The 25,325-nt window shown below is 38.7% G+C and overlaps 1 protein-coding gene across 5 annotated transcripts in view; it reads right to left on the minus strand.

Moving 5' to 3' along the window:
• Gk (glycerol kinase) overlaps nucleotides 1-25,325 on the minus strand; it is a 76,984-nt gene that overhangs the window by 4,280 nt on the left and 47,379 nt on the right. For all 5 annotated transcript variants that reach the window (XM_013120534.3, XM_013120535.3, XM_013120533.3 and 2 more), the window contains 8 exons: nucleotides 23,648-23,690; nucleotides 22,956-23,036; nucleotides 9,152-9,230; nucleotides 7,691-7,787; nucleotides 6,602-6,686; nucleotides 5,941-6,061; nucleotides 5,689-5,832; nucleotides 4,633-4,713 (listed from right to left, as the gene is read on the minus strand). In XM_013120534.3, the coding sequence (XP_012975988.1) occupies nucleotides 4,633-4,713; nucleotides 5,689-5,832; nucleotides 5,941-6,061; nucleotides 6,602-6,686; nucleotides 7,691-7,787; nucleotides 9,152-9,230; nucleotides 22,956-23,036; nucleotides 23,648-23,690 (731 nt within the window). The remainder of the gene's footprint in view (nucleotides 1-4,632; nucleotides 4,714-5,688; nucleotides 5,833-5,940; nucleotides 6,062-6,601; nucleotides 6,687-7,690; nucleotides 7,788-9,151; nucleotides 9,231-22,955; nucleotides 23,037-23,647; nucleotides 23,691-25,325) is intronic.

Consider the following 25,325-nt stretch of genomic DNA (forward strand, 5'->3'; position numbering starts at 1 on the left):
CTGGCAAAGCCAAAGAGCTTTTTGGGAGGCTGTTGGTTTGGGCTTTCTAGATTCTTCTCCCAATGATAATAAATGAGCAGTGCAATTCACCCAAGAGTATATTAGAAAGGATTTTAGTCTCCTTTAGATGAGTTTAAAACACTTTTTACATGTAATTTTTAATGAATTCGATTTTTGACAATTCCATACATGTATGAAGCACATTTTGATCACTGTAACTTCTCACCCTCTTTAATCTCACTCCTACTCTTGTTACCACTCCTGCATCAAAGAAACCTTCCCACACTCAAGTCATTTTTGTTTCAAACAGTGATTTATTTGGTCTTATGTCAAAACAGATTTGGGTATATAATGAAATACATCTGGAAGTACTGCTGAAACTAAATGGTAAAACTAAATTTTATTAATGGAGAACATGATTATTTTTGTGACCCAAGTAGTCTCGAAAGTCTTTTTTTGAAGCATATGCATCACACACAGCATTCACTAAAAAATTAGGTACCCATGAGCTGGCAAAAGGCTCAGTGGGAAAGAGGGCTTTCTGTGCAAACCTGGCAACCACATTGGATTCCCAATATCTCTGTAAAGGTGGAAGGAGAAAAGTAACCCCCAAAAGTTGTCCTCTGACCTATGCACATGCATGTGCATGCGTACATACACTCCTCTACACACAATGTAGCTACACTATTTAGCACATTTTGTGTTGTTAAAGATTAAACCCAGGGCTTTTAAGCTACACTTCCAGGCCCTAGAATATCAAGTAATACCCTAGAGTTATGAAAATACTGCTATAATATAGTGCATCATTCAAACATGCCAGATAAGGATATTCCCAAGCATATTTTATGCTATGTAGTCCTAAGATTGTTGTTTGTTTTTGGAAGAGGATTTTTTTTCTCTCATCATATACCTCTTTTCCCTTAGAAACTAGATTTTCAATAGAGTTCAATAAGCCCTTGTCCTTATTCTTTCATTGTTTGTAACTTTTCAAGTGCAAAACAAATCTTTTTACAAATACAATTTTGTAGAGGCCATTTTAGTTTGATTTTTGGAAAGAAAATGTCTAGTTCTCTTAAAGGAAGCCATCAGCCGTTACTTACAATAACTCATTTTTTCTGAATTCCCTACAGTGAGTCCCAGTGTGAAAAGATCTAAGGATTGTGGTTAGGGATGCTGGATGCTTGCCTAGCATTCCATTCACAAAGCTCCAACACCACAAAAATGAGGTGTGAGAGACAGAATACTAGTTTCTAGAAGTTTGTGTTCATCCTTTACTACACAGTGAATTTGATGCTACCTGAACTACTTAAAACCCTGTTTCAAAACGAAGAACAAAAGAAAAACTATCAACAAAAGATATGGAGCTTCTATTAATTTAGGTGGTACCCACTGATGAAGGTTTTTGTTTTGTTTTGTTTGTTTTTGTTTTTGTTTTTTGAGACAGGGTTTCTCTGTGTAGTTTTGGAGCCTGTCCTGCAGCTCACTTTGTAGACCAGACTGGCCTCAAACTCACAGAGATCTACCTGCATCTGCCTCCTGAGTGCTGGGATTAAAGGCATGCGCCACCACCGCCCGGGTGAAGTTTTCTTTTCCAGTGGTATAGTCACACATATATGTAGCATAGGTGTTCATGGGTTTATATATAATAAATTCATATTTTATGCACTTATAGTTGTGCAATGTATTAAACTATTTTCAAAGTGTTTGGTGTGTTGTAAATCCAAAGCCATGCCATTATATTAGGCTTGCTCTGAAAAACACCAAAATCCTGAACTGGGCACAGTGACTCACACCTCTAATCCCAGAAGTCTGGAAGCTGAGGAAGGAGAATCATGAGTCTAATCCACCCTAGGCTATACAGTAAAATACTGCTGGGTATGGTAATGAATGTCTTTAATCCCAGCACTAGGAGACAGAGGCAGGCAGATCTCTGTGAGTTTGAGGTTATTCTGGTCTATATATCATTATTATTAAATGATACTTAAAATGTATTAAGTCGTATTTAAAAACTTAAAAATAATGCTGGGTGGTTATAGCACATGTCTTTAATCCCAGCACTCAGGAGGCAGAGGCAGGCACATCTCTGTGAGTTTGAGGCCAGCCTGGTCTACAGAACCATTTCCAGGGCAGGCTCCAAGCTACACAGAGAAACCTTGTCTCAAAAAACTAAAAATAAAATAAAATCTTTATCTCCTAATGCCATCTATAACAGTATAATATAGGTAATCATATTATCAGCTATATAATCAATCATATTTAATATATTTCTTAATTGTTTATAATTCATTCAAAAGCATTTATAAACAAAATATGGTTGCTTCAACAGCGACATACACTTTTGGAAATTAAGTGATATAATATCCTTTCTATAAATTAAAGAGAAAAGGTTTCAATGTAACAATTCTAATGTCTTTTTGGTTTTATTAGGTTAAGGCTCTATCTGTACTGCTATTATACAGCTTATACAGAAGATAAGCTGCCATTATAGAATTTATATTGCTTAAAGGAATACATTTAGCAAAACCTTAAATATTATTCTGAGTTATTTTACAGCTTAGAGACTACCCCTAGACACTGCACTTTTCAATATTTTCATAAAACTATTATAATATTTTAATCATTGGTATAACTGTAACAAAAACAAAATTAAGAGCTGGATCTAGTGGTACAAACTAATATTGGCTACCTGGGAGTCTGGGTCCCAACTATCAGTAAGTACAAAGACTGGTTGTACTGCATGAGTTCAACAGCATGCTGAGCAATTAAATGAAGTCTTATCTCAAGATATGAAGTAAATGACACCCAATACTCTGTAAGCGAGTTTTTCTTAAAGAAATGAATAAAAATATATAAAAAAAACAGGAGAGCTGAGGTATGTATGGCATTTGCCTAATGTGTGTGCCCTGGGATTAATCTTTGATATTGGAATTATCTTTACTATTGATGCTGGCAGCAGAAAATAAAGAGATGTAAAAGTTGATAGCTGGGCGTAATGGCATATAGCTATAATCCAGCAGACACGGAGGCAGCAAGATCACAAGTTCAAGCTTCTACACAGTAAGTTCAGAGCCAACGTGGGCTATATGACACTACATGCAAACAAGGAAAGAAAAATTAAACTAAAGATTGTAAAAAAAGAAAATCCTTTTTTCGTTTTCTTTTTACCATTTTTTTCAAGTATTAAAAACTCATTGACATTAAGGAACATACATGGAAAATGATCAAGTGCTTTTGTGGAAGTTTTGAAGTTAACATTGTATCTTTAACAGATACTAAAGAGAAATGTGGGGGAGGAAGAAGGAAGCCAGGATGATTATATCATTAACAAAAACGCAACTGCTCCAAGAAATCACACACCCAACACTGCATGGCATTGATTTAGGGAAATAAGCAAAGGAAACAGAGTCCACATTGGTTATAGCTCACACAGCAACCAGGAGTATTTATGACTGAGAAATATCATTGTTAAGGGTCTCAAAATTGCACTCTTAGCAAAAATAAGTTAATCCACCATCTCAGAAAGAGAAGCTGGAGCCTAGGATATGTGTGAGACTTAACAAAAAATGTTTTAAAAAATAGGAAGGAAATAAAGAACCCCAATCTCAAAATCAAAACCCTATTAAATTTACTTAAGAGGAAACGTGGACAATTTTAATAAGCAGCACCCAGGGCTAAAAAGACAGATCACAGCGAATTAGAAGTGTCCCCTAAAAGCCACATGCATTAAAAATGGTTCTATACTTACTGTAAGCATGGAAATCAGATAATATTTCATTTCTAAACTCTTCCCCAATTTGTAAACTCTACTCCACATCTTGAATAGACAAGCTCTATAATACTGCGTGATCAAAGGCAGCCTACAAGGTATTTAACGCTGAATAGCTGACAAGCCTGAATAGTTTCCTGCCTAAGTGATATGAAAAATAAAACAGTTCTTTATTTTCTGCTAATAGCATTTCTCAATTATAATACTTCCAACTTACTACATTGAGTTTACTTCCTCCTGTCTGATTTCATAGGTATTCACACTTCAAAATGGTTTACTCAGCCCGAGTACTTTACATTAAGTGTCTAGAAGTTAATACACTTCCTTTTTATGCTTTTTTGAGACAGAGTTTCTCTGTGTAACAGTCCTGGCTGTCCTAGAACTCATTATGTAGACGAGGCTGGCCTTGAACTCACAGAGATCCGCCTGCCTTTGCCTTCCAAGTACTGGGATTAAAGGTGTGTGCCACTAGCACCCAGTATTAGAAGCTAATATATTTTTTATTGCTTCAGGTGATAAATAAAGCCTCCCAAAAAGGTAGATATGATCAGGGGGAGGGGGAAAAAGTCTACTTGATTTTTTTCATTAAGAAAAGAACCAGAAATAATAATTTCTTTGAAAAATTCAGTTATTCATTGACATGTCATGAATAAATCAACAAGGAATGATATAGCAGGCTACAGTGAAGGTATGCTTATTAAAACCTGTAATTTCCATTTTATTTTTAAGACTCTAAAGTGTTTTCAAAATGTGAGAAACATTAGCTATAGGATGTTCATTTTCTTCATATACTTAAATTAATCAACACACTAAGAAAAATGTCAACAATAAAATGTGTCAATAATAATCAATGAAAAACATTTTACCACTTTCAGGAGACTGAGTTGTAACCCAACCAATTGACTTCATCACAGCTTTCTTCCACGTGGAGTAACGGATTTCACTTTCTAGAATTAAAATAAGGAAAAACATGTATGAGCTGTAACTCATTGAGGTGGTAGAAGTAGAATACTTAACATTGCTTACTCAGCATTCCTAATAACTCACATTAAACCAAAGTGAGTCTTTACTGGACTGCAGATTTGGTAATACACATCTGGTGGTGACTGCAGCATGTGGATGAGATACTTAGAAGCTGAATGATTTACACTGACCTATTTTCTAACGTTGAACCATCCCTATATCTCTGGGATGAAGCCCACATGATCATGGTAGATAAACTTTTTGATATGTTCTTGGATTTCGTCTGTGAGTATTTTACTAAGTACTTTTGCATCAATGTTCTTGAGGGAAATTGGTCTGCAATTCTCTTTGTTGAACTTCTGTGTGGTTTGGGTATCAGGGCAACTGTAGCCTCATAAAATGAATTTGTCAATGTTCCTTCTGTTTCCATGTTGAGGAGTAATGATATTAGCCCTCCTTGGGAAATCCTGCAGAAGAACGTGAGGAAGGATTGTAGGAGCCAGAGTGGTCAAGCCACCAAAGGAACACAGCCCACAGAATCAACTAACCAGGGCTCATGGGGGCTCATAGAGACTCGGATATGGGCCTGAAATACATCCTATGCATATGTGTTATGGTTGTGTAGCTTGGTGTTTCTGTGGGACTACTAATGGTGGGAGAGGGGACTGTTTCTGATCCCTTTGCCTGCTCTTGAGACCCTTTTCCTCCTACTGGGTTGCCTCATTCAGCCTTAATATGAGGGGATGTGCCTACTTTTATTATGACTTGACATGCTATGTTTGATATGACTCAATATCCTTGGGAGGCCTGTCCTTTTCTGAAGAGAAAGGAGGAGGAGGAGATCTGGGAGAGAGGGAAGGTGGGGGGAATAGGAGGAGAAGAGGAAGGGGAAACAGCAGTGGGAATGTAATACATGAGAGAATAAATTTTTTAAATAACGTTTTATTCTTTAACTATACCTTCAGCATTGATCTGAGGCTCAAACCGCTCCATTGTGACAGCCGACAAATCCTCGGGCTCGAGACTCCAAACACCAACACCCTCTGCAGCTCCAGCTGCCATGGCAGCTCCTAGAGCAGTTGTTTCAGGCATGGATGGTTTCACTGAGAGGAGAAAAATATGTCAGGACTTTTACAGCTATATACGCCTGAAGGATCAGTTCTTCCCAACATTATTACTTCTGGGGTTTAAACGAGTGAAGGATTACTAACCTACTGGAATATACAGAATGTCTGCTTGTAGCTGCATAAGGATTTTATTGCTGGTCATTCCTCCATCTACCTGCAAATGACTGAGTGGAATTCCGCAGTCACGGTTCATGGCATCCAAAATCTTAAATAAACCAATGCAATTAACATGATGAGACTACTTCACAGTAACATGAGTAAAAATGGCAACCCTTCACACACAAACCATGAAGTATTTCTCAGAGTCTGCAAGAATGAAACTGAGAGCCCGTATTCTGCTCTCCCAAGCCATCCTTGATCTGGTTGCAACCAACCTTTTCTGGTATCATACTTCTTTACTCACCCTGCTATTCAGCAAGCTAGACACTCTATTTTGCATCTTCATTTCCTGTATTGATGCCACATTTGTGTTCTTTCCTTGGCCCGATATGTACTACTCCACTACCTAGCCTTCTCCCCAGCATAAAATGCCCAGTGGGTGGTGATAATGGTATTTACAAGACAATGAGAGTTGGCAGGGGAGAGAGGCCACACTTGTATTTAGAGTAGTGTTTATGTAGGCTTCATCCGTCAATTGGGTCCATATTAAATACTTAATAAGTTTCAGGCATAAATACATAATCAATATTTAATTTAAGGGTGACAAAATGATCAAGCATGAGAAAAATAGGCCTATATTCATTACCTCTCGGGTTTGGAAACAAACGGCTTCTAATGCAGCAAAAGCGATGTGACATTTATTGGTGAACTGAGTGAGTCCACAGATGATCCTAAAAATACACACAAAGATTTTCGGGCTAGAATGATATAAATAAACCAATGATTCTTTTTTCCTCCCCAACGTCTGGCTGTTAGAGTCTTGGTGTCTCTCTTCTGATGGTCCCTCAGTGTTTGGGGAGCCGGTACAGATATCCCATCTTTAACTGAGCACTTTACTGACATTGATTTTCTTCACTTTGGCCAACTCTGAGCCTCTGTATTAACTATGTCTCCTCTGCTGAGGGCTGAGAGCTGCACTAATCTATGGGTGTAGAGACACCTACTCAAATGAGGGCTCTGCCACTGAGCCACATTCCAGCCCTGCGATTAAGCCACTGATCTTATGTCCCAAATATGTAAAGAGTAAACTCAATAAACAGATATGTAGGCAGGAAAGAAAATTGGATATATTCACTGAGTAGTTCCAAATGTCCTTATAGTCCATAACCCTATATCCACAGGTTGAAATATCTGTGATCTAACCAAACATGATATAAACATAAAATCAAATCACATTCATTTAGATGACAGTACTTTGGTCTAAATATACAGGTAAAAATAGACAGGAAAAATCAATTTGTTACTAATTAATAAATAAGACCCCCCCAACATACAATTTTGCCAACCCTAATCCTCTTTCATTATTGTTCTTCATTTTTATTAACATATATTAGTTAAACCTAATGAGATTCACTATGACGTTTTCATATATCTTATAACGCTTTTTGAACATATTCAACCCAGTATTCTTTCCTAATAATCCCCTTTCTATTTTCAACTAGTCTGCCTTCTACTTTCCTGTATTTTATTATCATTTCCTTTTCATTTAATACATAATAACTATATATATTAATGAAGTGTTGTTTGATATTTGAAGATATGTATATAATATGCAATGAGGCATACCCATCACTCCAGGCATTTATCTTATCTTCGTAATAGAAACATTCAATATCCTCTTTTCTACCTGTTTTAAAATATGCAGTAAATTACTTGTGCCTTCAGAAATACTTACCCTCTTGCACTGGGCTCCCAATAAGGTGCATATAATCCTGAAAATGCTGGAACAAAGTAGCAGCCATAAGAAGTACCTACTTCTTTAGCAAGTTTTTCTAGTATTAAAAAAGAGGATGAAAATCAAATCAGTATCTTCGTTAAATAAACATAAACACTTTCAAATTTAGATCAGGATTTTTCATTTCTAGGCCATTAGTAGCAAAGTGTTACTAATTCCAATAGAATGCTAAGATCAATAAGAACATTTCTCCTACATTGAATGCCCCCCAAAAAGATGAGTTCAAGAAACCAAGGAACGCTGGCCGGTGGTGGCGCACGCCTTTAATCCCAGCACGTGGGAGGCAGAGGAGGTGGATCTCCGTGAGTTCGAGACCAAGCTGGTCTATAACAGCTAGTTTCAGGACAGCCTTCAAAGCAATACAGAGAAACCCTGTCTCAAAAACAACAACAACAATAACAAAGAAAGAACCAAGGAACATGCATGTAAATGCCAGAGGTCAACTTTAGTGGTTGTAACTTGGGAGATGCCACCTTTTCACCTTTTCATTAAGACAATGCTTCTCACTGGCCTAGAACATGCCACAAGGAGTAGACTATTGAGATAGCCAGCCCCAAGAATCTACCTCTCTGCAACTTCCTGGCTTGGGATTAGATGTGGAAGTCAGAATACTTGCTTTGTTTAATGTAGATTCTGGGGACCAAACTTAGATCCTTGTTCTTGCACTGCAAACACTTTACCCACCTAACAATCTCCCCAGCCCTATTTCCATGATTTTGATGTTTATTGACTAGGAGATGAGGTGACTTCTCCTCTGTGCCTAACCAGAAATGCATTTCTGATTGTCTTACCTCCAGGCAAAGTTAAACAAGGAGATGAAAATGTGACTAATTGACTTCAAACTAAATTACCCATAGACTGAATACAGCCATGCTAATACTTAATTTATAGGTACTAGTGTTTTAATGCCCAATCTGATCCAGAAGTTAAAGCTCTTTCTCATCAGATAAATGTAATTACACTGTTCTACCTCCAGGTCCAGGCATTCTTTGGTGTTCAGTTTCATGCATGAGTAATTTTTATGCCCCATCTTACCACTTTATTAATATCCACCACAAATTACATCAATTTATTGTGCAATAAATCTTCATAAAATAGTCTTTCCTGAATAAATCAAATTTATGTGAAGAAGTCTTACATAATTCATAGATCAAGTTAGTGACTAAGTATTTATAGATTGTAAAGACAAAATATTAACTAACAATCTTCATTCTTTAGAATGTTTTCATTGAAACTTAATCTTGCTATGTAGCTGTGGCTGCCCTGTAGCTTGCTATGTAGACCAGGGTGGCTTGGAGAATAGAGATTCTACCTCTATCTTCTCAGTATTGGGATTAAGGGTATGTATCATAATGCCTGGCTTTCTGTCGACATTTTAACTCTTTACTAAAACATACTCACCAATTTCCTCTGAGGATTTAATAATTCCAAGGTTGTCTCTTAGCCATCGGATTACAGCACCAGCTATAGCTACAGAACCCTAAGGGAAAAAAGAAATCCAAGATAGACACTTAGAAGTCTATGTGTGAGAACATTCACACAATTCAATTTTGGGGTCCCCACAAATATGAAAAACTATGACTTCTAATACAAACGGTTTTACCTAGATCATGGGATAGGAAAAGAAGGGGATTCTCCCAGTAACCTTTGAACATAGGTCGCCATCATCTTTTGAGTAGTTTGATCTTTTTATAATTTGATAAGCTACTTAGGCATAGTGTCACCTATTAAAAACATCTTACATCATCCACAAACCTACTTCAATGAGACACACTAAAAGTTTAGGTATGGTTTTTTATCTAGTAGCACAGAAAATAAAACTAGCAAATACATAAGTGATTATTTTTTAAATCAATCACATGTCACCTGGATAAGGCACCAGGATATATCTCTAGTAACCCCCCCAAACACATACACCCAGTCACTCTCCAGGGGATTGGAAGGGAGAAATAAGGGTGAAAACACAATTGTAGTCAGTTGAGTTTAGTACTTAATTGCTATGTGATCTCAGATAAATTATATAGGCTTTCTAAGCTCCATTTTTTTACCTACAACAAATTACCATGCCTCTTACTATGAGAATACATGTTAAGATCCGTACTAAACATAAATATTTGCTTCATTATTCTTTAATTGTCAGTAGCACATACTATGGTTGCATGTATATGAAATGACCAAGATCAGTAAATTCATAGAGAAAGGAAGTAGATTAATAGCTGCTTAGGTTTAAATGGGGCAGGGTGGGATGGTGTGGGTGCAGCTCTAATGGGATTTTTATTTAGGTTTATGAAACATACTGGAGTTGTGCTGTTGTTTGCAAAATTGTATGACTAGCTAGGCAGTGGTGGTGGACATCTTTAATCCCAGCACTTGGGAGGCAGAGGCAGGTGGATCTTTGAGTTTGAGACCAGTCTGGTCTACAAGAGCTAGTCCCAGGACAGCCTCCAGAGTCACAGAGAAATCCTGTCTTGAAAAACCAAAAACACACACAAAAAATGTATGACTATACTAGAAACCACATATTTGTACACATGATAAAGGTAAATTTGGGGCTACAATTGTAACTTGTTGGTAGAGTAATTTGCCTAGCATATGCAGGCCTAAGTTTCCATTCCTAGAACCACCAAAAATTAATTAATATAAAAAAGGTGTTTTAGTGTCTACACTATATCTCAATAAAGCAATTATAAATATATTACAGCAGGACTTTAGCTCTGTGGCAGAGAGCTTGTATAGCATGTTTAAGGTCTTGGGTTCAAGCCCAAACTCTCCAAAAAAACAGACAAAAGATTGTAAAGGTAGAAAACATATCAAAAACAATATTTAAGGATTCTAAATTTATTTCTCTGAAATTTCAGCCACAAAATTATTGCTGTTGGAGTCAACCCACACCAAATATCAAATGATATTAAGTATAAGAACCTGTCACCAGGTCAACTAAATGAAATTCAAGTTGATTTCCCGGCCATCATGTTGCATATCTATAATTCCAGCACTTGCAGAATGGAGAGAGGATGATCAAGAGTTCAAGACCATCCTGGGTCACTTAGTGAGTTCTAGATCAGCTTGAGCTACATGAGAGCCTTCCTTAAATTAAAGAAGAAGCTGGAAAGATGTTTCAGAGGTTCAGTACTGGCTGTTATTCCAGAGAAGTCATGTTCGATTCCCAGCAATTAGACAGCTCACAGCCATGTGAACCCCAGTCTCAGGTGACCCAACGCCCTCTTCTGGCTTCCTTGGGCACTGTAGACAAGTATGCAGGCAAAATACCCAGATACATAAAATAAAGTTTAAATAAATAAACAACTTATCAAATGTCCCTTCTTGATATCAGTTACCAAAATGAAAATGAAGCAGAGAATAAACTGATATACTCCACCAGGTTCTAAGAGAAGAGTAACACTTTTTCCTTATATAGTAACTTTATATGCAAAATTAAATGACAAATAATTGAAAATAAAACCAAAATTAAAGTATATTTAACTCAAAATATTAATGTAAATTTTAAATATGTAATCAATAGTAAAATCACTGAGCTCTTTTTTTACTGAGTTTAAAAATCTAACTACATTTTAAAATTATTATTATTCAGGTAAGCATGGGCCTGTTTCCAGCCCCCCTTCAGTGCCCTGCTGAGGCCTGGGGACTGCATACTGTGGTTCCCATCCTGGCTGAAGCCAACCCACCCAGAGACTGTCAACATCCTAGACCCTTTCTCCACCAATTGGATTAAGTAAGCCTGGGACTGTTTCCGGCCTGCCATCTGATGCCCTGCATAGAACCACCTGAGACCTGGGGACTGAACATTGTGGATCCCATCCCAGCGGGATTCAGACTGCCCAGAGACTGCCAGTATCCTAGTCCCTTTTTCCACCCACAGGACAGGGGAGGTAAGCATGGGCCTGTTTCCTCCTGCCTTCTGGTGCCCTGCACATAATCAGCTGAGGCCTGGGAACTGCACACTATGGATACCATCCCAACAGGGTGCAGCACACCCAGAGACTGCCAAGGTCCCAGTATAAGGACTGCCTCCATCCACAGGAAGAGGAGAGCCACCGGAGTATTGGACCTGCTTGCATCCACTGGAAGGGAACCCTGGTCCTGTGCCCACCAGGAGAGGAAGAGATTCCTTCTGTACCCACTGGAAGAAGGGATGGGAAGGAGACAATATAAAAACACACTCAGTAACAGAAAAACCAATATGACAGTGCCACAGTCTAGAGAATCTACACCAGCAAGACCCGAACACCCCAGGGCAGATGAAGCAGAAGCGAATAACCTTAAAAACAACTGCATGAAAATGATAGAGGCCCTCAAACAGGATAGAGAAAATCCCTTAAAGAAATGGAAGACAAAACAGACCAAAAATTCAAGAAATGGAGGACAAGACAAAGCAAAAATTGCAACAAACAATTCAAACAGTGCAAGGGTTGAAAGCTGAAATAAAGACAATAAAAACACAGTCTGAGAGAATGCTGGAAATAGAAAAGCTGGGCAAGCAGTCATGTACTATAGATGCAAGCATAACCAACAGAATACAAGAAATGGAAAAGAGAATCACAGGTGTTGAAGATACACTAGGAGAAATAGATTCATCGACCAAAGAAAATCTTAAGTCCAACAAATCCTTAACACACAATGTCCAGGAAATATGAGACACTGTGAAAAGACCAAACCTAAGAATGATAGGTATAGAGGAAGGTGAAGAAACCCACCTCAAAGGGACAGACAGAAAACATATTCAACAAAACCATGGAAGAAAACTTTCCCAACCTAAAGAAAGACATGCCAATGAAAGTACAAGAAGCTTACGGAATACCAAATAGAGTGGATCACAAAAAAGTCCCCTCACCACATAATAATCAAGATCCCAAACACACAGAATAATGAAATAATATTAAGAGCAGCTAAGAAAAAAGGTCAAGTAACATATAAAGGCAAAACTATCAGAATTACACCTGACTTCTCCATGGAAAATCTGAAAGCCAGGAGGTCCTGGATAGATATTCTATCAACACTAAGAGACCACAGATGCCATCATAGACTATTATACACAGCAAAGCATTCATTCACTATAGATGGAGAAAACAAGATATTCCACGACAAAACCATACTTAAACAATACATATCCACTAACCCAGCCCCACAGAAAGTTCTGGAAGGAAAATTCCAACCCAAGGAAGTTAAATACAACCAGAAAAACATAGACGATTGATAGTCCCACTTTACCAACAGCCAAAACAAAAAAAGGGGTGGAAATCCACATACAATTCTACCAACAGCAACCATTCCAAAACAAACAAGAATGAGCAATCAATGGTCATTAATATCACTCAACATTAATGGTCTTAACTCGCCCATAAAAAGACACAGGCTAACAGAATGGATTCGAAGACAGAATCCATCCTTCTGCTCCATACAAGAAACACACCTCAGCTTCAAACACAGATGTTACCTCAGAGTTAAGAGTTGGGAAAAGATTTTCCAATCAAATGGACCCAAGAAACAAGCAGGAGTAGCAATTCTAATATCTAACAAATTAGACCTTAAACTAAAATCAGTCAAAACAGATGAAGCAGGTCATTTCATACTCATTACAGGAGAAATCCACCTAGATGCAGGCAAATGAATGGCACTAGAAGAAATCATCCTGAGTGAGGTAACCCAGTCACAAAAAGACAAACATGGTAAATACTCACTCTTATATGGAATTTAGTTATGGATCAGGGGAGTGCCAGTCTACAATCCCACTGCCAGAGAGTCTGGGAAACAGGAGGACCCCAAGAGAGATATGCATGGTACCCCAGAGAAGGGGAATGGGACAGAATCTCCTGAGGAGATTGTAAGCATGGGGAGAGGGGAGAGGGAGCTGGGAAAAAGAGAGAGGGAGAAGAGGAGGGGAGAGGAGGACATGGGGGAGGAGGAAGGTTGAGTAGGGGGAAAAATAGAGGAGAGCAGGATGAGAGACACCATAATAGAGGGATTCATTATAGGTTTGAGGAGAGATCTAGCACTAGTGAGATTTCCAGAGATCTACAAGGATGACACCAACTGGCAAACTAAGCAATAGTGGAGAGGCTACCTTAAATGACCTTCCTGGATAATGAGATTGACTACAACCTTATATGCCATCCTAGAGCCTTCGTCCAGTGTTTGATGTAAGTAGAGGCAAACACCCACAGCTAAACACTGAATTGAACTCCTGGAACCCAGTGGTAGAGAGGGAGGAGTGATGAGCAAAGGGGTCAAGACTGGGCTGGTGAAACCCACAGAAGCTGCTGAACTGAACAAGCGGGGGTTCATGGACCCTGGACTGATGGCTAAGAGGCCAGCATGGGACTGATTCAGACTCCCTAAATTTGGGTGTCAGTGAGGAGGCCTCTGCAATCTATGGGGCCTTGGGTAGTAGATCAGTATTTATCCGTGGCATTCAAATGGACTTTTGGAGCCCATTCCCCATCGAGGGATGCTCTCTCAGCCAGGACACATGAGGGAGGGCCTAGGCCCTGCCCTGGATGATATGACAGACTTTGGAGATCACACATGGAGGGCTTCACCCTCCCTGGGGAGCGGACTGGGTATTGGGTGAGGTGTTAGGGAGGTTGCTGGATGGTAGGGGAGGAGGGGAGTTTGAGAGAGCTGGGATTGACATGTGAAGCAAGCTTGTTTCTAATTTAAATAATAAATATAAAAATTATTATTATTATCATTATTATTACTATTCTTATTAGTGGTGTGTGTGTTCATACAGCCCTGCTACAGTGTAGGTGTGGAGGAAACAGTTTCTGGAGTCACAGGATTGTTTATCAGGTAAAATATCTTGCCACCAGGTCTGTTAGCCAGAGCTCCATCCCTGTGACTCACATGGCAGGAGGAGAGAATTGACCTCCACACGCCAGGCCATGTGTCTCCTAAATAAACAAATGTAATACAAAGGAAATGGTGGCACGCAGAGGCTAACTTGCAGTATATAAGATCTTATTGAAAAACAAAAGCAACAATAAATAGCAAAATCAACTAAAGAAGAAGTAATACATTTTTAGCAGAAGGAAAATCAAGGTTTTGATTGCAAGGGGAGCACTACAAAGCATTATTTCAATTAAAGCTAATGCTTTAAAAATTACAAAGCCACAGGGCCCACAAGATGACTCAGTAGGTAAAGGCAGTGACTCCAAGCCTGAGTCAGCCTGCAGAATGTACATCCGGGAGAGAAATGACTCTTCAAGTTGTCCTGCCACTTCCAGTCTTGCACTGGGCCATGCGTACTCATGGCCACTCGATAAATAAAGACTTGGCTTTCGGGAGGTAAAGAGTGCTTTCTTGTTATTGAAGAAATACAGTGAACGAATGATAATAGTAGCTAAAATACATATCTGAAACAAGAATATAATTTTGATATCTTGAAATAATACACAGTATGGTTGGGACTTTAAAGAGATCAATAAAAATGAGATAAACGTCTTAAAATTGAAAAGAAAAGCTCCTAAGAGGCTGCAGAGATGGTTAGTGGATAAGAGCATTTGCTGCTCTTCCAGACCCAAGTTCTGTTTCCAGCACCCACATCAGGTGTCTCCCAACCACCTGCAACTCCAGCTCCAAGGAATCTGAGCCATCTTCTGGCCTCTTAGAGCACCTGCAGACACTTACACAGACAAACACATGAACATAAATAAAAATAAATGAATTCATTAAATGACTCTAAAATGGACACGTGATCTTCAGAATTCAGAGGCAGGAAACAAAGTAGTTATATAGAATAATGTTTTGAAGCTAGACAGGAAAAGAGTACAGAAGAAACCAAAGTGTCCACTCAGGTTATCACAAATTGTACCCTAAATCCAAAGATGCGACTTTTCAATGTCTCACCTACAAACACACTCAGCCCTACTTCTCAGTATTAATTCACTGGTACAGGTGCATGCAAGCATAAGCATTAACAACTCTATGGCAGACTCAAGAGAAAAGTGAGAAGACATTAAAAAGATCAAATGACAACAGGACATGGTCAACGTATCATTTCTACTAAGCTGATTGCTGGCTAGTGAGCCCTATAAAACCGCTTGTCTCTGCCAAGTACAAATCACAATGCCCAATTGTTTTCCACATGGGTTCCGAGGATCATTCATGACCTCATGCCGAGTACCTTTACAATGGAGCTAGCCTCCTCCCTCCAAGAATGTACACAATAAAAGTCCATTAATGGCATATATTTGTATTCTTACTTGCTGGGCGCTCCCCTTTCCCTTTGTCCTTTGGGGGAGCTAAGGGCTAAGTTGAGAAGCCCCATGTGGGTGGCAAGGAAGTACAAGTGGCCCCTAGAAGCTGAGAGTTGTCTCCAGCTAGGAAGAAACTGAAGGAACTAGATTCTGCCAAAAGCCTTTCTGAGCCTGAAATCAGATGGAATATCAGATAAGCCCATAACCTCAGTCCAAGCTCAACTATAGCCTTTTGAGACGCTAAATAGAGTGCCCAGAACTGAGAGGCAATAAATGAGTGTTATTTTAAATCACTCAACCTTGAGGTAATATTGCAATGTGTCAAACAGCTGGCTGCTACTGAGACTTTTACCTAAAATGTACAATCTTGCGCAAGAAAGATGAAATCTCTAAAACAGTGAGTATTAACGTGGTAATCATAAATCATTCCAATGTAGACATAGGCAAAGAGACCATTTAAGAAGCTGGTAGAAGAATATAAACACTTATATTTAAATGGAGAAAAATATGGCTTAACACGGGATTTAGTATTATCTCTATTCTTTGACAGGCTGTTAGGATAGAAGGGTAGGAGAAACAGTCTGGCCTCTGAAAGCCTATGATGGGGGTCAGCAAGTAGTTCCACAAGCTGTCCTCTGACCTCACACACATGCCATGGCATGTTCATCACTCCCATGTGCACATGTACACACACACACACACACACACACACACACACACACACACACACACACACAAATACTCTAAAAAGCCTATATCCTAATAAGAAAATACAGAACATGGGAAGTCTAAGGCATAAATAAGGTCAAGTTCATGACCATTTTACAGGCCCCCAAAAGGTGGTTTGTTTTATGAAACAATACATAGAAAAAAGAAGCGGAACAAGGAAAAATAAAGCATGGCTTCAGGAAGATAGTGTCCCACTGGAAGATGACAGAGGGAAGACAACCGCAGAGCTGCCCTAGTTTGTTCTCCCTTTTCCACCATGGAGAAACATTTTCCAAACAGAAAGGGCAGGACAAATTCAAGTAGCTTGCTAGAAGACTACAGTTTCAGAATAACATAAAGACCACGTGCTTCAGTTCCTTTTCACACAAGATGAAGTGAGAACTGAGATATTTAAAAATACGAAGCCTGGGACCACCTGCCAGCAGCCTGGGAGAAACAGAAAAAACATTTCTCTTGGCAATGAAGACGCTGTAGATGCTTACAGAAACGTAGTCAGACATACTTTTAAGATGCTGTTTCTTTTAACCACAGAGGGTAACAGGCACAACAAAGAAAGACGTATAAACACGCACGCACTGACGTAAATACAAAGTACCTTTATGTGGACAAGACTGGAAGTGTAAGACTACAGCCGCAAGCATGATGGCTTCTCACTTACTTTTCTGTGCGTGTCAAGAAATAGGAGTGGTAGCCAGAAACTGCTTCCTCTACAGGAAACTCATCCAAAATGTTTCGTGTAAGACACAGAATACAACCAGGCTCAATGCTTGATGTGAGAGGCTTAGGTAGAGCTCTGCTTATATAGGGGTGTGACAAAATAAGCACTTGTCAACCTATTTGCTAAGGCTATGACATAATAGAAGATGAGACTGCTAATAAAAAGTTTTAAATTTATAAAGAAATCCATAATAAAAGTTCACCCACAAAACTTAACATCTGGAATAGAATTCATTTCAGTCTGACAAAGGGCTTAAAATAAATGCTAGAAGTATTTGAAGAGATAAATTGGTACATGACTTCCATTAAAAATAGCACCAACCAATCCACACATGGTGGCACACATTTATAATCCAAGGATTTGGGAGGCTTAAGTGGGAAGCTGGAAAGGTTGAGTCCAGCTGGGACTACAGAGTGAGGCGCTTTCTCAAAATAAACAGCAAGTTGAGAATCAAGTGAGAAAAGAAACAAAATCAGCTAGATTTGAAAAACAAACAAAAAACCCTTTTCAAATACTAAATGAAATAAGATGGGTAAGCTCCAGACCACACAGAGATGAGTATATTAGTGATCCTCTACACAGCTGTTAGGGTAGAACTCACTAACTTTCAGTGGCAAACTGTTTGCAATATGTACTCGAAGAGGTAACACATACAATCTGTGGTCGAGAAATTCTACTCGTAGAAAAAGGAGTGAACATATATATGCGGAACTGCAACAGTCAGAGGGAAAAACCAGATGTCTCTAACGGCATGGGCGAATTTCCTAAGAATAATGCTGAGTGAGAGAAGCCAGACAAAATAATGCAGGGCTCAGACTCAAATGCGTGTGTTCATGTTTCTTTGCCTTACCCCACCTGCTCTAACATGCAAGTTATCACCATCGTGGAAAAGTAAACTCTAGTGTCTGAGGCTACAGATTTAAGTCTTAGAAGTACAAGTGAACATAAGAAATGATCATGCTAAAAGTTCAGACACTTTTATCTCAGAGGAGAGGGACACCACTGTGACTGTGTGTGGCATGAAGGGGCCCCTGGGGTTGGTTGCGCTCTGCTACTGCACCTGAGAAGAGACTACATCATATTCTCTTTGTAATAATTTGACAAGATGTAAAGAAGTGTTTAATTCATATTTTAAAGCAAATTTTAAGATTTATATATATTTTACCAAAGTCTTCCCCTCTCCCAAGCCATTTTTTGAGATGTTTTTATTTTACATGTGTATTTGCCCTTCATGCAGTGCCCTTGGAGACCAGAAGAGGGCGTCAGATTCCCTGGGACTGGAAATACTGAAGGTGTGAATAAATATGTGGATGCTGGAAATAGAAAGCGGTCCACTGAAAAAGCATTCAGTTCTCTCTCTTTTTTTTTCTGTACATCTATTAATTCCTTTATTTGCATTCTACATCGGATACTGGGCTGTGATCATTTTACATATTCAGAATTTCAGAAAAGTACCTTAATTCAGACCGGAAACACCATCACACTCTATCCAAAGATCCCCTTTGCACTGCAATTGTAAACACGAAGGTCCAAGTATGCAGAAGTTACACATTAGCCTTGCATAACCCGAGTCCTTCCCAACACTGCATTGTGAGCCCTTTATCTGCTTGTGCTATCCTAAGCCAACCACAGGTTAAACAACACCCATTTACGGTTCACATGTTGGTACATACAGAACACTCTGACATGTAGTATGTGACACAGTGTGTAGTTTGCAAATTACTACTTGAGAAAATGAGAATAAATATTTTCTCATCCCTAATTTTTATTCATAACAATGAATAGCTTTTACCTAAAGGCTCATTGAAGTTAACTTAGTGAAATATGTGTATACTTGTGAACGGTAACTGTTATGAGAGGCCAAAAATAGACCTCAGAAGGGCAGAAACAGCAAAGTGGTAGAAAAATTAAGCTGCCATTTGTAAGTAAATATTTAAATTTACTACATACTTTATTCTGTTTCCACAATAAGCATTCAGTTCTCTTAACTGATAAGTCATCGCTACAGTCCTAATATTTCTTCTGGTGTTTCAACATTTCACAATACAAAACCAAATGGATTTCATATATTAAGGTTTATTTTAAAGACAGAATTTAGAAATGGAGGGCAGACATAGAGTAACTCACCAGGGATGCAGAAGAGAGAAGAAACACAGAGATTAAATATATATATAAACAAGGGTAGTTAGGAGACATGGAGGATGGGATGAAAGGTTCCAATATTCATCTAATAGCAAGTCCAGAAGAAGATGAAAGTACTGGAGTAATATTTGAAGAGATAAGTGCTGAGAATTTTCCAGATATGATGATAAATTAGGATACAAGTACCTAACGGGACAAATAAAAATAAATCCAAACCCAGGAACATCATAGCAAAGCTAAAGAGCACTGATGATAAAGAGATGATGTCAAAAGCTCTCGGGCAATAAAAGAAATAATCTGCAAAGGGACTATGCTTAAACTGCAGCAGAGGTCTCATGAGTACCAAGGCCAGCTGTGACGGTTTAGACTATAACTCTAGCTCTCAGAAGACAGAAGGAGAAGGATTGAGAATCTGTAGCCAGTCTAGGCTGCCTAGGAAGAGCTTGTTTCAAACAACCAAGTGCACCAAAAGGGATGTGGGAAACTAGAAATGTATACTTACCCTGAATGAGGACAAAATAAGAGCCTAAAAAGAATGGGCATTGTATCCTACGCTCTTACTAAAAGAATTATGAAACAGTTTCTAGGAATACAGTATTTGACATCCTCATCATGGTTGGGAATTTAAAAATATTAAACATATATATATATATAGTTTTAGAAAACTAGATAATTTTTATGTAAAAGAATCACTAAACTGAAAATAATCTAATCTTTACTAATCTCAGATCAGCAGGAGAGTAAAGGAAGACTCCAACAGCTGGATGTGGCAGCACAGCTGGAAGCCTTTCATTTGGCAGGCAGAGAGGCAGGAGGACTTGTCAGGCTATACAACAGCATCCTGTCTCAAGAATCAAAAGCCAGCCAGATAGTGGTGGTGCACACCTTTAATTGCAGCACTTGGGAGGCAGAGGCAGGCGGATCTCTGTGAGTTCAAGGCCAGCCTGGTCTATAGAACAAGTTCCAGGACAGCCAGGACTGTTATACAGAGAAATCATGTCTTGAAAAAGAATATCAAAAACAAAGGGGCAGGGGAGTAAAAGGGTTAAGATGAATAGCTATTGTTTCAGTTTCTAAGGAGTGAAGAAAGTAAAGATTTAATAGCTTTCAATTCTAAGCCTACCAACAACCTGTCAAATTAAAGGCATGATGATTATGTGTTGAAAGACTGACAAAATGAATCAGTAGAAATATACTAAGTTTTATCAATCTAGCATTTTTCCTCATTAGTTCATTTTGATTTATTAAAATGTTTTTAAATATTTAATAGACAAAAAAGTTTAAGTAAAGATAAAAGGGGGTTCTACCTACTAATATTTTTAAAATTTGTATTGTTAATGGGTATGTGTGCATTATTATGGCAAATGAAAAATAACTGAGACAATAGCAGAACAACCCTGTATAGCTATCTTGAAAATAAGAGGGAAATAAAGCCCTAGATGAGACTAACTGAAAGGTTTTATACAAATACACAGCAGGCTTAGTTTGAGAAAGAGGCTATTTTAGCATATGTTCTGAGAACCAGTGACATAAATTCAATAAACTCTCAGGCCAGAAGAGCAGATGAAAGCTTATGGAGAGAGGCACAAACAACACATTGTTGAGTCCTTGCTATATTACAAGGAGAATATCCCTTTTCTCTCTAGGAACATTGGTGACTTGGACTGCATCTAATACAGGGAGCTCAAGACAACCAAAAATGTGAGTAATACCAGGGCACGAGGCAGTTTACACTGGATGAAGAAGACCCAGACAAATTGAGAGATGCCCCCTAGCATTTGAGACCTCCAGACTACCTAAGCCCATTGCTAAGATGTTACTAAGAAAATGTTTGAAAGTGGGTGCGGGGGCACATGCCTATAACCCCATCATTCAGGAGGTAAAGGCAGGAGGATCAGAAGGTCTAGTTCATTCCTTGTTAGCTGCATAGCAAACTTGAGGCTGCTTGAGATACACAATGCCCTTTCTCAAAAAACAATTTTAAAAAGCCAACAGCTTGGAATTCTATCTTTTCAAGAATAGCCCTGGAATTCTATTTGTTCAAAAGGAAATGGAGACAAGAGGAAGATTTCACACTGGGTGAGAAGACTGGGTGATCCCTGTCCTTCAGGACTTTTCCAGTTCTAAAATACCTAAAATTCTGTCTCTCATGCAAGGCCAAAGAAAGCTTATGAATACTACTACAGCTGCCGCTACAATTACGGTAACCTCAAAGCCTTCCATTTTTTATGGGAACAGTACTGTCCTGAACATTCTCCAAAGTGAGGGATAAAGGAAAAAAGGTGCTCATGGAATTTCAAATTCCCAGAAGTGTTAAGATGCCTTTGTCTAAAGAAGAGAGGTTGAGGGAGTCTTGTGGATTCAGTTCAGTCACAGGGTACTCATTTAGCAGGTTCAAGTCTCTAAGCTCAACCACTGATGCTACGAAGAAGGGGGCTGTAAGCCTTCCAGCTGAGGATATGTTTTAACTATGACTAGGTGTCTAAGTTCTTGACTAAATTAGCCTCAGGTAGTCTAAGAAATGAGTCCTGACAAGTTATCAGGTAATCCTTCCACTGTTAATTATACGGGGTTAGGCGTGGCGCTCAGTGATAGACACCTCCTAGTACACATGAGGCTCTAGAACCAATCACAAGACTAGTGTCTGAGCTCTATACCAACTCCTTTAACGTCTTTTGTACAAACCTATCATGTGCTACAAATTTAGATAGACATAGTCCTATCATAATTTGCAAATGTGTCTGAAACAGATATTTCCCGGGATGAATGGGACAAATCACCTCTCTTTCGTTCTCACATTCATATGTAACAGAGTCCTAATGGAGACATAAGTGAGGAGAGTCGCTCTGCCTCCCTGTGCCCAATGATTCACGATGGAACACTGAGCCATTTTAATTACTAAACAGAAACGTTTACGCTGAAAGAAGTGCTACAGTCAGCATTAAGGTAGAAAACTTTAGGTTTTACAGCAGGAAAGAATATCCCCAAGGTGACAAAAACCAATTGGTACCAACAACTGAGGAGATGGTATAATCTTAACTGAGGAGATGGTATAATCTTCTCTCATGGAAGTCTGGACCGCTACTTTAGTTCAAGGGTCTTCCTACCCAATCAAAGGCCAAAAAAATGGAAATTTGGAATCCTATATTTTGAAATGTATGGGAAAAATTCTAGAAAATATGGCAATTTTTCCAGGTGTGGTGGCTCATGTAATTGCAAAAGGAGAAAGATTGCCATAAGTTCAAGGCCAATTTAAAAGGACAATAGAGAATTCTTGACCAGCCAGGGACACGGGACAAGATGCAGCCTTAAAATAATACCTCCCCCCACAGAACGCATGGTAATTTTCATTAACTGTGAATGTATGTCATATCATCTGTACTGATTGAAAAGAACTTACTTCCAATGCATAATACACTGGTTTGTCTCTGCCAAGTTTATAAGCCACAGTGGTCAGAAGGCCATGTTCAGAAAATACACACTGTAGGAGAGAAAAACAAAAAATTTTAGTGTGGAAAAAATTTAAAGGATAGTAGTATAAAGCCTTTTTTTCTTTTGAGACAAAGTTTTACTATGTAGTCCTGGCTAGCCTAGAACTGACTAGGTTGGCCGTGAACTCAGAGATATGCCTGCCTCTGCCTCCCAAGTGCTGGAAGTAAATGCATGTACCACCACGCCCAGCTTCAGTGTAAAAACATTTTTAAAGTTATAATGGAATATTTATTCATAATAACTCCATCAATAAAATAATAATTCTTAAAACTAAGTCTTAATCATTGGTAATAAGAAGACTGCTAAAACATTATTACTTATTTCTAATTAGATTTCACTAAGAATCTGACATGATACTAAACCTAGAATTTCCATTAATACAAAAGAATACGTAAGAAATGTAAAAAGCATAGAAGGCCTCTTATTAGAATCACTCCAATCTCATGAGTTTCATCATTTCTATTGATCCAAGTTAAACCACGATACAAATTAAGTAAAAGCTAAAGACCCCAAAAGCACACTAATAATGAATTAGATTCAAGCATTATATATATGAATGAAGAAGACTTTTATCAATGTGAATTTAGATGAAAAACAAACCTTATGGCCTGTGTTACACAGCAAGAAGCACCCTGTTCCATACCTACAAGTGGAGGAAAACAGAACATCATGACAATTATATCGACAGCAAATAGCAAAATCTTAGTACTGACAATGATCAAAACTGGCATTTCACTTAGTACAATAAAAGTCATTTTATGAAGGCTTTTGAAAAGTGTTGAAAGCTATCAAATATCACACACTAAATACTCTTAAGAGGAGTATTTTTTATAAAGTCAGTCTAGAAGGAAATACATTGAGACTAATTAACAGGGAAAATGCAGGTATAAGATTTAGCATTTAGTCAGTCATAGGCCAAGGGTGTAATTGTGAAATATGACTGAATTCCAACAAATTCTACATTCAGTTAAGTCACTACCAATCCACATAGGGTAAAATACGACAAGCAGCCATTTAGCAATATTTTGTCAGCTTAGCTCTATCACTAATGACAGCTATGAAATGAGAAACACCACTATTTCTGGGGGGTGTGAAAGTAAGAGCACAGAATAGCAGAAAGTATAGCTTGAAATATAGGACAAAAGTGCAAACAAGGAAAAGCTATTTAAGGCTTACTGCTCTCGTTTTCTCTGCAGGATAATGTATTCCAAAAGTGGTGGGATACCCAAAACCAGAACTCAACACTGTTGGAATGGAAGAACTGGCAGATAATCAGTAAAGCTCTGGACCCTGCCTCTAGACTAGCACCTAAACAAAATTGGTCACAGAAGCAGGTTTCTTGTTTGTTATTGTTTCTGTTTTGTTTTTTTTTTTTTTTTGAGACAGGGTTTCTCTGTGTAGCCCTACCTGTTTAGGAATTCACTCTATAGACCAGGCTGGTCTCAAACTCAGAGATCCGCTGCCTCAGCCTCCCAAATGTTGGGATTAAAGGCGTGTGACAACTCGCCTAATAAATTAAAGTTTTTAAAAGGCAAATGGCTTGGAGAGATGATCCAGCAGTTAAGAGCACTTGCTGCTCTTGCAGAGGACCTGGGCTCCATTCCCAGCACCCACACAGCAGTTCACAACCATCTATAACTCCAGTTCCAAGTTAGCTGATGCTCTTTCTGACCAGTTCCACGTTGTACCAGGTACACATGTGCCACACAGGCATATATGCCGGCAAAACATTTACATAAAACAACTTACACTTAACTCCCTTCACATTTCCCTGTGTGTGCAATACATAACCTAGCAGTACCACAAACATGTTCCAAACACGAATTGTTTTACTGGACCTGTTCCTTGCTTTGGCTAATCCTAACCTTCTGTGCCTGGGTCTTCTCCCTTGACTGTCTACTGTGTGCTGTGTATCCATGTAGTCTCCCTTTCTGTCCCCATCACCTAAGTCTATAGTATCAGGATATAGTGGTTTATACCACAGGGTCTTGGCCTAGCTTCTCCTTGCTTTGACCCAAGACTGTCATCATATTAACTGACAAATCCAGGCACACCTAAACACCAGTTCATAAATGCTCAGAAGTTATCCATACCCTATCAAGGAGGAGAAAAACATCAAAATAAAACAAAAGGAAAAATCTTGGCTTTACAGCATGGGTGTTATGGTGTGAATGAAGTATCTATCTCTCACTGGCTTACGATTTGGACATTTGGTCCTTGGCTAGCAACAGTATTTTGGGAAATTGTGGATGCTTTGCGAGGTGGGGCATGGCTAGAG

This window comes from Mesocricetus auratus, unplaced genomic scaffold, assembly GCF_017639785.1.
Source record: "Mesocricetus auratus isolate SY011 unplaced genomic scaffold, BCM_Maur_2.0 Super-Scaffold_100003, whole genome shotgun sequence".
Lineage (NCBI taxonomy): Eukaryota > Metazoa > Chordata > Mammalia > Rodentia > Cricetidae > Mesocricetus > Mesocricetus auratus.